Source organism: Littorina saxatilis, linkage group LG12 (genome assembly GCF_037325665.1).
Source record: "Littorina saxatilis isolate snail1 linkage group LG12, US_GU_Lsax_2.0, whole genome shotgun sequence".
NCBI lineage: Eukaryota > Metazoa > Mollusca > Gastropoda > Littorinimorpha > Littorinidae > Littorina > Littorina saxatilis.
In genome coordinates, this window is record NC_090256.1 from 35,937,742 (window position 1) to 35,950,680 (window position 12,939).

The 12,939-nt window shown below is 40.9% G+C and overlaps 1 protein-coding gene across 7 annotated transcripts in view; it reads right to left on the bottom strand.

Moving 5' to 3' along the window:
* The window catches only part of LOC138981832 (band 4.1-like protein 5), a 53,047-nt gene that overhangs the window by 4,227 nt on the left and 35,881 nt on the right, over positions 1-12,939 (bottom strand). For 2 of the 7 annotated variants that reach the window (XM_070354916.1, XM_070354914.1), the window contains exons 15-18: positions 10,719-10,802; positions 9,154-9,234; positions 8,483-8,687; positions 5,366-6,277 (exon numbers count right to left, since the gene is read on the bottom strand). In XM_070354916.1, the coding sequence (XP_070211017.1) occupies positions 5,366-6,277; positions 8,483-8,687; positions 9,154-9,234; positions 10,719-10,802 (1,282 nt within the window). Of the gene's footprint in view, positions 1-5,365; positions 6,278-8,482; positions 8,688-9,153; positions 9,235-10,718; positions 10,806-12,939 lie in introns of all 7 variants that reach the window. The other 5 variants (XM_070354915.1, XM_070354913.1, XM_070354918.1 and 2 more) reach the window with 3 other exon arrangements.

The window sequence follows — 12,939 nt, forward strand, 5'->3', positions numbered from 1 at the left end:
ACAGCCATGCTAAATGATGCCGCCCTTCCCATGTAAACCCATACAGATCTGTCCAGCGGTTTACATGCTAAATGATACCGCCCTTCCCATGTAAACCCATACAGATCTGTCCAGCGGTTTACATGCTAAATGATACCGCCCTTCCCATGTAAACCCATACAGATCTGTCCAGCGGTTTACATGCTAAATGATACCGCCCTTCCCATGTAAACCCATACAGATCTGTCCAGCGGTTTACATGCTAAATGATACCGCCCTTCCCATGTAAACCCATACAGATCTGTCCAGCGGTTTACATGCTAAATGATACCGCCCTTCCCATGTAAACCCATACAGATCTGTCCAGCGGTTTACATGCTAAATGATACCGCCCTTCCCATGTAAACCCATACAGATCTGTCCAGCGGTTTACATGCTAAATGATACCGCCCTTCCCATGTAAACCCATACAGATCTGTCCAGCGGTTTACATGCTAAATGATACCGCCCTTCCCATGTAAACCCATACAGATCTGTCCAGCGGTTTACATGCTAAATGATACCGCCCTTCCCATGTAAACCCATACAGATCTGTCCAGCGGTTTACATGCTAAATGATACCGCCCTTCCCATGTAAACCCATACAGATCTGTCCAGCGGTTTACATGCTAAATGATACCGCCCTTCCCATGTAAACCCATACAGATCTGTCCAGCGGTTAACATGCTTTCTTTCTTTATTTGGTGTTTAACGTCGTTTTCAACCACGAAGGTTATATCGCGACGGGGAAAGGGGGGAGATGGGATAGAGCCACTTGTCAATTGTTTCTTGTTCACAAAAGCACTAATCAAAAATTTGCTCCAGGGGCTTGCAACGTAGTACAATGTATTACCTTACTGGGAGAATGCAAGTTTCCAGTACAAAGGACTTAACATTTCTTACATACTGCTTGACTAAAATCTTTACAAAAATTGACTATATTCTATACAAGAAACACTTAACAAGGGTAAAAAGAGAAACAGAATCCGTTAGTCGCCTCTTACGACATGCTGGGGAGCATCGGGTAAATTCTTCCCCCTAACCCGCGGGGGGTGGTTAACATGCTAAATGATACTTGCTAAATGATACTGCCCTTCCCATGTAAACCCATACAGATCTGTCCAGTGGTTTACATGCTAAATGATACCACCCTTCCCATGTAAACTCATACAGATCTGTCCAGCGGTTTACATGCTAAATACCACCCTTCCCATGTAAACTCATACAGATCTGTCCAGCGGTTTACATGCTAAATGATACCGCCCTTCAAATGTAAACTCATACAGATCTGTCCAGCGGTTTACATGCTTAATGATACCGCCCTCCCCATGTAAACCCATACAGATTTGTCCAGCGGTTTACATGCTAAATGATACCGCCCTTCCCATGTAAACCCATACAGATCTGTCCAGCGGTTTACATGCTAAATGATACCGCCCTTCCCATGTAAACTCATACAGATCTGTCCACCTGTTTACATGCTAATTGATACCGCCCTTCCCATGTAAACCCATACAGATCTGTCCAGCGGTTTACATGCTAAATGATACCGCCCTTCCCCTGTAAACCTATACAGATCTGTCCAGCGGTTTACATGCGAAATGATACCACCCTTCCCATGTAAACTCATACATATCTGTCCACCTGTTTACATGCTAAATGATACCACCCTTCCCATGTAAACCCATACATATCTGTCCAGCTGTTTACATGCTAAACGATACCACCCTTCCCAAGTAAACTCATACATATCTGTCCAGCTGTTTACATGCTAGGTGATACCACCCTTCCCATGTAAACTCATACATATCTGTCCACCTGTTTACATGCTAAATGATACCACCCTTCCCATGTAAACCCATACATATCTGTCCAGCTGTTTACATGCTAAACGATACCACCCTTCCCAAGTAAACTCATACATATCTGTCCAGCGGTTTACATGCTAAATGATACCACCGTTCCCCTGTAAACCTATACAGATCTGTCCAGCGGTTTACATGCTAAATGATACCACCCTTCCCATGTAAACTCATACATATCTGTCCACCTGTTTACATACTAAATGATACTGCCCTTCCCATGTAAACCCATACGTATCTGTCCAGCTGTTTACATGCGAAACGATACCACCCTTCCCACGTAAACTCATACATATCTGTCCAGCTGTTTACATGCTAAACGATACCACCCTTCCCACGTAACCTCATACATATCTGTCCAGCTGTTTACATGCTAAACGATACCAAAATTCCAATGTAATCCCATACAGATCTGTCCAGAGTTTTACATGCTAAATGATACATTTACCACCCTTTCCATGTAAACCCACACAAATCTCAGAGGGGTTTAAACGAGATGAGAGCATCCTTCCCGTTGGACACAATATCCCCAAAGATCAACAACCTGATTGCATTCTTTGCAAAATGGCAATTTTTTGTTGAACTCCTGCAGACTGACATAGATGTAACTCACAAAAATGATTCAGCAGAAAAGTTCCTCTGTGCACAATGAGCGCTAGCTTCTGGGGTGATAACGCGAGACAACTCCTGTGATCTTGCCGCGAGGTTCCACCTGTTACAATTGTCTTTTTACCGTATAAAATGCATGACTTACAGTTACACACGAACTGGTACCAAAGCGACATGCTATTTGGGACCAATGCATGGTTTTTTCCTTTCTCGTGTGATCTTGCCGCGAGGTTCCGCCTGTTACCAGCCGAAAGAAAGAAGGGGCATAACCTCACCAGAACCGCTCATTATAGGCAGCACTTTACCGTTGTAGCTTAATTCACGTACATGTCCAAGTGGAAGGATGGTCTTACCCTACGTAAACATGTGGACAGACCTATGGTGATAAACAAGTTTACACCGGAAGGCCAGTATCTTTGTGTAATTTGCTTTCATGATGGCCATTCGCCTTATCTTTCCCCTTCCCCTCTAGGGCGCAGTTCACACCTTGTAACTACAGTGTGGACCATCAGCATCCCATGCAATACATCATGCACACTCTCATGAAATCTTATTTGAATGTTTATGAAAGACCTCCAAAAATCTGAGCAATTTAGGTCTTCAAAAGGAAGGACAATTATGACAGTGAACTTTACTGACTGCAAATTACAACTAACGCAATACTTCCATTTTTCCACTAAGTTAGTACACTGTACTCAGTTTCCTTATGATTTTTTCCTATCACTATGGCAAAGTTGGTAGTTTGAACGCAAATCCAGAATGTCACTGTGCACTGCTAGGGAAACACAGTTGTGCTCTGAACACGTTCATTTCAGAAAGTAAAGGACATTATATTTAGAACGAATGTAACTGATCAAATTTTGTCTCCAAAACCTACATATCGTGTGAAAATCGTTTTCATTCTTGGAGTAAATCAGGCACTACAATGGAACCCCCTTTTCAAGACAAAATAAAAATCTGAGAAAATCAGGTCTTAAAAAGAAGGGAGTCTTTAAAATGGGGGTAAATTTACAGAGGTTATGAACAGAATAGGAGAAAACAGGGCCTTAAAAAGAAGGGAGTCTTTAAAATGGGGGTAAATTTACAGAGGTTATGAACAGAATAGGAGAAAACAGGGCCTTAAAAAGAAGGAGTCTTTAAAATGGGGGTAAATTTACAGAGGTTATGAACAGAATAGGAGAAAACAGGGCCTTAAAAAGAAGGGAGTCTTTAAAATGAGGGTAAATTTACAGAGGTTATGAACAGAATAGGAGAGAAAACAGGGCCTTAAAAGGGAGGGAGTCTTAAATTGGGCGCCGCCGCCGCCTTAAAAAGGGGGTTCCACTGTACCAGTTTTAGTGACTACCATTACATGGCTTGCCACTACGTATATATGTGGCAAAGAGAGAGAATGTCATGTACGACTAAACATACATAATGCTACCAAGCAGGACAACACACAGGGAAACACAAAGGAAATGGGTATTGATACATGAAGATTTTATCTACAAGTTCCACCACAGAAATGAAGAGATTCCTCTCTGCCTGACCCTCACTGTCTCTGTCTGTTTGTCTCTTTTTTGACAGGGGGAAAGGAAAGGGGAGCGCAGGGCAAGAAGAGGTGTTAGCCTGATATTAATTGGGTGAAGTTGACTTCTCTGTGCAAAGCTTTGGCACTGAATTTTTGGTTCAAAAACCTAAATTGCAAAGTCTTCGCAAAATCAACTTCAGACTCAATCAAGGAAGGCTTTTTAGGGGCTTTGGTTTAGAGACCAACATAGTCTTACATTTAATTCAATCTTAAAAGTAAGAACAAGTACAAAAATAATTAATTATCTATGGCAGATATATTATGGCTGAGAGTGATAAAATAGAGAAAATGCTCAGAAAATGCTCAGAAAATGGAAAAATAATACAAAACTACTAATAATATTTATAATATTTCTTTTCTTTCTTTCTTTCTTTATTTGGTGTTTAACGTCGTTTTCAACCACGAAGGTTATATCGCGACGGGGAAAGGGGGGAGATGGGATAGAGCCACTTGTCAATTGTTTCTTGCTCACAAAAGCACTAATCAAAAATTTGCTCCAGGGGCTTGCAACGTAGTACAATATATTACCTTACTGGGAGAATGCAAGTTTCCAGTACAACGGACTTAACATTTCTTACATACTGCTTGACTAAAATCTTTACAAAAATTGACTATATTCTATACAAGAAACACTTAACAAGGGTAAAAGGAGAGACAGAATCTGTTAGTCGACTCTTACGACATGCTGGGGAGCATCGGGTAAATTCTTCCCCCTAACCCGCGGGGGGAATTTATAATAATATCAAGTATCTAATCCAACTGTCAATTTTAAGAAATGAATACTGTCAAAAAGATATTGCCTTCATTTAAATAGCAGTAAAGCAATGCACTAATGAACATAATCTAACTTTTGATGTTACATTGTACCTTCCATGCAGTTAGTGTGAAAACTCAAACCCAACAAGACAGTGAAGTCACATTCAACCAAAGTTATTTGCAGTAGTGGGGGTAAGTGAAGAACACACAAACTTGACCCATTCTTCAGTTAAAAATAACAATCAATCTGTAATGGTATCATTCCACAACTGTTATATTACTTTCAAGGCAACAACCACAACACCGCAATTAGTATGTAGCACAAAACTTATGACATATAAAACAGAAAATTAAAAAAAATCGATAAATAATGCTACAGGTTATTCAACACAACTCCAAGGCAGGCAGGCACACATGAAGGCAGACAGACATGCAGGCAAGGCAGGTAGGCAGGCAGGCAATATGAACAAAAAGAGAAGACCTCAGCAGGAAGGGAGCAAGCGAACAGAGCGAGCAGAAGACACCTCAGCAAGGAGGACACAACACTTACAATGACCAGGGCGTCCTTGCCCGTGGGGGAGTCACCGTCCGATCCCCCGCCCTGGGGGCTGCGCTTGGAGCTGGGAGGAGAGGGGTGGGGGGGCTTTGAGGCCCGCACCCCCAGGGGAGACTGCGGTGGGGAGCGAGCCCCGGGTCCCTTCTTTGCGCTGTTAGTGGGCGGGGGGCGAGGGGGAGGGGTGGCACCTTTAGTACTACCACGCGCGGTGGGGGTGGGGATTTTGCTCCACGTTTTGGGGCGGAGAGGGGGGGAGGCCGAGCTTTCCTTGCCACTGCCGTTCCTCCCTCCCCGGTCCGTTTCATCCTCGCCATCGTCGTCATCGTCATCAAAAGGGTTCTTGCCCGGGTAGCTGTCAGACTTGGAAATAGGTTTACGTGGTGGGCGGGGTGGGGTGGCCGGAGCCTGAGCAGGGGTGGGGCTACCGGGGGGGACCTGGGAGGGAGGGAGAGGGGCTCGACGCCGCTTACTGGAGCGTAACAGACTGTTGGTGTCCCCCCCACTCTCCTCCCCATCGTCCTCGAAGGGGTTGATGGAGCGTGGCATAGGCTTGGGCTTGGGGGAGGGTTTGGCTCTCACTAACGACCCTTCCGTTTCATCGTCGTCAAAGAAAGGGTTGGTGCTTCTGGGTTTGGGGGAGGCTGGGGGTGGACCGTTAGCTCCCCCTGCTGGATAGTTGATGAGTATCTCCCCCTTGCCACTGGTGGAGGAGGAAGCGCATGTCTTGGAAATCCGGGGGGAAGGGGGACGTGCAGGGGGAGCAGGTTTGGGGAGAGTGTTGTAGGTGCGGGGGCCCGAGGCGCTAGTCCTTTCCCTGTGGGGGGAGTGGGGCCCTGGGGGCATGGGAGGGAGGGTGTTAGCCGGCAAAGAGAGGGCGGGACCCTTGGCTTTAGCTGAGTCTACGGGCTGAACAGAAGAAAAAAAGAAAAACACAACACGGTGACCAAAAGTGGAAATAAAAGCTTGCACAGATTACAGAAATCACAAAGAAAGGAAAAAAAACAAATAAAACAACAACAGTAGCAAAATGACGAAGAAAAATGATTTAACATCCTCCTGAATAACAACAAAATATTTAAAGGCTGAGTGATTGTGCATGCTTCTTGTTAAGACTTTAACATGACACCTAATGCCCTTTTTTTTTTTTGTGCAGGTGTAAAATCTGCAGACAAAAGACTATGTGCCCCTCCCCCCTCTCTATAACAGGGTGACAACTCTTGAGGAAATTTGTCTTTATGTTATATGGTTCACCCAGGCATCCCAGTACATGTACAGTCATAACCTAACACCATGATGTTTGGACAAAATTAACAAACTGAACACAGGCTAAAAATCATGTAACACTTGAATTAATGAAGCATGGCTCAAAATCACATCACAACATTGGATACAACAAAGCACATCATGACACAACACACAGCACAACATGGCACAACACCAAATCGGTCACAAAAACAAAAAAAAACATTTGACAGTTAAAAAAAAAAAGGGAAAGGAGACACCAAGTGATATTTTGCTGAAGAAACCTGTTTATGTTTGACAGCAAAGCGTACAGAGACATGCCAACTTCAGCTCTGAATAAGCATATTTGAGAAAGGACCAAATGAAAAGCCCCCTCAAAAAGTGCCAGAAACCAAGAATCTTACAACCAACAAATTCCTGACAAGTGAAGAAAAGCGAAAAGTTTCGAACCTGGAAATGTGCTGAGAAATAAAGAACTTAAAAGTACTGTTTTCTACTTGGTTCTTGAACTTTTATTCACTAGATATAAGGTCCACATTTTCTTTTTCCACATCTAACGTTCATAAAACTTACTGAATTGCATTTCTTAAAAAAATATGTACCGTATTTTCCGGGTTACAAGGCGCTACAAGCGCATAAGGCGCACCCCCTTCTTTAAAAAAAAATTGTAATCCAGTCACCCATTGGGCGCAGGGGGCCGATAGGGCGCACCAAAATTGAAAAAGTATACCGGTAACAAACGGTCGAAGAATGAAAATAAGCCGCACATCAAAGGAAGAATACAGAGTGGAAATATGTGTGCTCTGTGTGTGCCCCGAGATCAAAGGCAGGTCCATTGTGATAGCTGGGTTGCCTTGTTTATAGACACTGACCTTCTTCCCACGGGTCAATGACCCAGTTTTAGCTATGAGAGGTGGTTCCCCTGTCATATCTGAAAGAGGAAACACTTCCTGCACCGGGGTCAGTGACCGAGTTTAACCTATGGGGCGGTCTCTTTGATGTCTTGAGAGGAAACTTGGCCAGGGTAGTACCTAGTAGCTAAAACATGCATTATCACAAGTTGTTTGACTGGTACTCAGGCGGTCTCTTTGATGCTCAGGGAATTTAAAAAAAACGACTACGGGTATTCCAGATGGAGGCGAGTTCTTGTCACGTTTTGTTCCCCATGTTTTTTTCCCAATTTTTTTTTTTTCCTATTTCATACAGGGATTAGAAATACAGGGATTAGGCGCTTCTTATACAAGGGGAAGGGGTCAAACTCGAGGAAAAAAGTCGCGCCTTATGACCCGGAAAACCTCAGTGTAAGATATATCATCCTGGTCACACACAAAAAACAAACATCTTGCTTGTTCATTATGATGAGTATGACAAGCTCAAGTCGCTGCTCAAAACACAACCTGCTATACTGTTAACACTGCAACCATAAAACCTCTCTGTTAAATTCTCAACCTGCAACACCTCAACCTGTCTTTTGGTTTTAGCCCCTTGACTGCCGGAAGAATTTAGCCAAAAATTTAAACAAAAAAAGGTATAACAATTGGACAAAATCTGAGAAAATTGTCTCCAGGGGAGGCAATCTTCTTTGCTGCACTTCAAAGGGCAATATACAGCAGTTGTTTACCTTGTCAGAGTATTGATTTTTTTTTTCAAGAATCGCAAAAAAACGTACTTCATACTATTGTGGCAGTCGAGGGGTTAAGTATTTACTGCAAAAACACAGCAACAATGAAAATCCTCCAATAAAACTCATAACCTGTCACACCTCAACCTGTTTTTCATTATTTTCAGTCCCCTTAAAGAAACAGCACGCAAAAAGCACAGTACAACAGGACCGCCGAGCATGTTTAGCATGACGGCAGATAGACTTACCTGTGGAATGACCTTCGCACTTGGCAGAAAGACGTCACTGGATTGGCTGAGTTTTCGCCGTTCCCTTTCGCTAGCATCACTAGCCACACTGCTGTGCTTTCGTCGCTCGCTCGTCTCACTGCCGTGACTGGAGCGTCTGGACTTTCTGTCGATGCTCCCAGTGTCGCTCATGTGACTGTTGTTGCGTCGGTCCAAGGAGTCGTAACTGTGAAGGAATATAATTATAATTAAAATAATAATGAAAACAACACTTTATTGTCCATTAAAATGAGCTTATAAAAATGGAATATTGTCTACATACATGCTATGTAAGAACTCTCAACGCAGCTTGGATCTTACTGCTTTTGTTCAAACTTATATATTCATTTGTTTGTGTTACTGACATCAAAGCAAGAGGTGAATATTACATTACAAAAAGCCTCCATAAACAAACATTTTGACCTTGAATGTGCGCTGTCCTCATCTTGGTTAGTAAAGGTCTCTTTTGGTTTTTAATATTCTATGATTATGTCAGAAACCACAAAGCCAATATGCACCAAAGATAAAACCAAGTAATTTAGTGTTTACTCAACAACAAAAAGGCTGAACACGAGTCATCAGGAAGCAGCCTCTCCAACTGGACCCCACACAATCAGACACAGACAGTCAGGTAGACATACACAAACACATACCCATTCTGAAAACTGGTGGACAGTTTGGCAGGCTTGCTGGTAGCAGACATCAGGTTGGCTCTGTCATCAGACGTGGACATGCTGTAACGCATCAACACAAATCTCAGTTATTACAACAGAGTTAGTAAGAGTTATTCAGAACCAATCTACTGGCACCTGAGAAAATAACAAGCATTGAAATGAACTGAGTTTCATCTTCTCAGTATTTAATTCTTTTATTATCATTGTTTTTAGTGGTGTTTTTTGTGTGTTAAAGCTGACGCAAGTGGAAGTGTGTGTGTGTGTGGCTGCATGCGTTTGAATTTCCTGGTCTGTAAAATATTGTCTCCATAACAGGACTTTGTGGTTCATGACATTGACAGTACAAACACAGATCGAGTCGGACTAATTGACAGACAGACCGACAGACAGACAGAGGCATTTCTACACCATGAAGAAGGCTACATCTGCAAAACTAAAATTTCTGACAAAAACAACAAGTGCTTTTTTGTTCAAACAGCAAAGACTGATAAAAGGGATGAAAAATTAAAAACAGAAATGACTACAAGAATAACTATACATGGTACAAGGTGACCTATCATCGATACATGGCACTGAATGTTAAATAGTGATAACAAAGAGAAAGTAAGTGCATTTAAATGTTAAATGACAGAGCAGTAACAAAATACACAAATCATAAGTAAAACATCAAATTCAATGCTTGAGCCAATCAATAGTGTGGAGTTAAGAGTTTTCATGTCAAAAATGAGTCCAGTGCCCTTAGCTGTCATAAGTACATTGCACTGTTAGCTTTCAGAGGTCAGATCAAACAAATTTCATAGATGTGGCAACATTGTACAGGTTTCCAAACAAAAATGATTACATTCAACAGAGCTAACTTTCTTTTTTAAATCAATTAAAAGCACATACAGTTCGAATTGACAATGGTTAGATCCACAATATTCAACGCAACAAAGGTTAGACACAAGAAAACAAACTTCAATGGGTTAAATCCAAGACATTTAAATGTCAAAGTGAAAGGCGATACCAAACATTTCAAAGTATTGAGATTCAACGCCGTTCACATTCAACATTAGATCCCAAAAGATGTCGATGTGAAAGTGTACATATATTCAACACAATTCACATTCAACTTCAAAGAGGATAGATTCAGACTATTTTCATGTCAAAGTGTAAACGGATTCAAGACATCAAAATGTCAATCAAAAGTTGTTAGATCCAGACTATTTCAAGGTCAAAGTGAAAAAGACTCAAGACTGCTCAATGTCAATCTAAAGTTGTTAGATCCAGAAAGTTTCAATGTCAAAGTGAAAAAACTCAAGAACGCACAATGTCAACCTAAAGTTGTCAGATCCAGAATATTTCAATGTGAAAGCATAACAAGATTCAAAGACATCACAATGTCAATCTTAAGCGGTTAGATCCAGAAAAGTTCAAGGTCAAAGTGTGCAGACATCACAAGCTTAATCTAAATTTAAGTGGTTAGATCCAGAATATTTCAATTTCAAAGTGTACACAGATTCAACACATCACAAGCTCAATCTAGCGATGAACATCCTCACTACCTGTCATCTTCATCGTCATTATCATCGCTTTCTTCTGCGGCAGACTCTTGTCTTGCGTGACAGACTGTGTCCTCCTTGCTAGTGCTGCTGTAAGAAAGCAAGGTCAACATGCAATGAGTTGTGCCATCAGTGGAGGGACCCGCACTTTAACACACCTTAATGCACCCAATGGTCGGATATAGTCAGTGGAATCAGTGGGTAAATACCATAACAGAAAGTGATTAATCTTTTAGGCCTAAACAAAGCAATGATAAAAAAAATGTTAAACCAGACATCCTTCAGAAAAAAAGCTCTGAATACTGAATCTTACAAAGCTAATAAATGAATAAATTTGTTTGTTTGTTTGTTTGCTTAACGCACAGTCCACCACGAAGGGTGATATCAGGGCGGTGCTGCTTTGACATTTAACGTGCGCCACACAAATGAATAAGTAGTAAACCCAAAGCACCAGCAGGTTATTTCAGCAACATATTGAATAAAATAAGAAGTAAATTTAAAATGCGTTCAAAGTTCTAACCACAATAATTCAATGTTATTCCCACCCTTCTTTCCTCTCTATATCCCCAAAGAAAGACAAAAAATTAAATACAGTTTCCAAACCAAACAGTTGCTAGAATTACAAAAGACATTCTGTGTCCCTTCGCTTCACGCAATAATGCATACATGGATGTGTATCAAAAATGCGATTCATGGACAAAAACATGCAATCACTCTCTTTTTTCCACAAGTGCTTTTCTTTCCTTCAATAACTAACAATTTTCTAGGGAAAGGGTAGCACCCAAAACTTGAAAAAAAGACCACTCCAATTACACGCAAACGTCACTACCACTGCAAAGACTCTTAGTGCATAAAGACATTAGCTGATGCAGTTACTAACATCTTGCACAACTTTTATCTTCTAGCTATTTCAGCTTTGTTCTTTCGTTTTCTTTTTTTCAGTCTCCTTTTTGCTTAACCACGCTCAGCTACTGGACATTTTGGGGTTATTTCATCAAGACAAGACCATACTCTTTCTTGGATCTTTCAGGAGTCAAATCATAAACATCTAAAATGTTGATGACGCTAATCCTGTCAAACTTCTATTTTAATAATTATCTGAGATCGTAAAAAGTATTTTCACCTCATTAGCTATACTATTTTCACACAAACCCTTTCCTCGTTTACAAACTGTATTTACATGACAAAATTGAACTAGTACATCTACAGTTATAACACTCCTTATGCATATATATGTAAGTAATAGTGTAGGTATACTAGGAGCGTCACCATTCATGAGTACAAAATGAGTATAACAGAAACATTAGTAAGTACATGCACAGGTTACAAAAAATGCGTCATAAGTAGGAGGTACATGATAAAACAGCAGGCAAAAAACCATTATTAACCATGCACATTTCAGTCTGGAGAAAATTTCAACCAAAAGGATTTATTGTAATGTCAATCAATACTTAAATTGTCACAGGGTGGCATGTTACAAAGTCACCCAGGGTTCACACTGTTTGTTTTACTCTTTACACAAATCATATCACTAAAGCTCATTCTAGCTGTGTGAACTATGAAAACATAAGTGGGTTTAAGATTTTCTTTGAGCAATAATGTGTTTCCAAACCCATCCTATAGCTTGCAGATCGATGTCTCATATTTTTCCCCATAACAGAACTTAATTCGGTCTTTCTTTAAAGCTGTGTAACGTTTTTGTGACATGCACTTTTACTCCTTTTAATGCTTGTATAAACTCATCTCAGAATTTCTCCCCCCAAAAAGCACAAAAAAAGAGCTTGTGAAACAGGGTTTTCCACTGGTTTTGAAGGTATGTATCATCTCAGAATAACATTGCTATCAATAAGTGTGTGCAGTACAGTGCAATGTTAATAAGTTAATTTGTATCTCAATAAACATGTGAGAAGGACGCAGTTGATTAAATAATGTATTGTGACATACATGCGATGGACCATTCACCCTCAGAGAGTTTTACAAAAGGTACAAAATGCAAGGGTGTATATTGAACCAAACAGACAAACAAACAAACAGACAGACATAAAAATAAACAGACAGACAAACCAACAGGCAAACAAACAGACAACCAGACAGACAAAACATCTCATTTTAAAAAGCCCTCTGCCTCATATTCAGGTTACATACAAGTTATGCAATACTGTTATTCTTGTCAGCAGAAAACAGTGCGTAATTATTAGCAAAAGATACAAAGAATTCATTATAA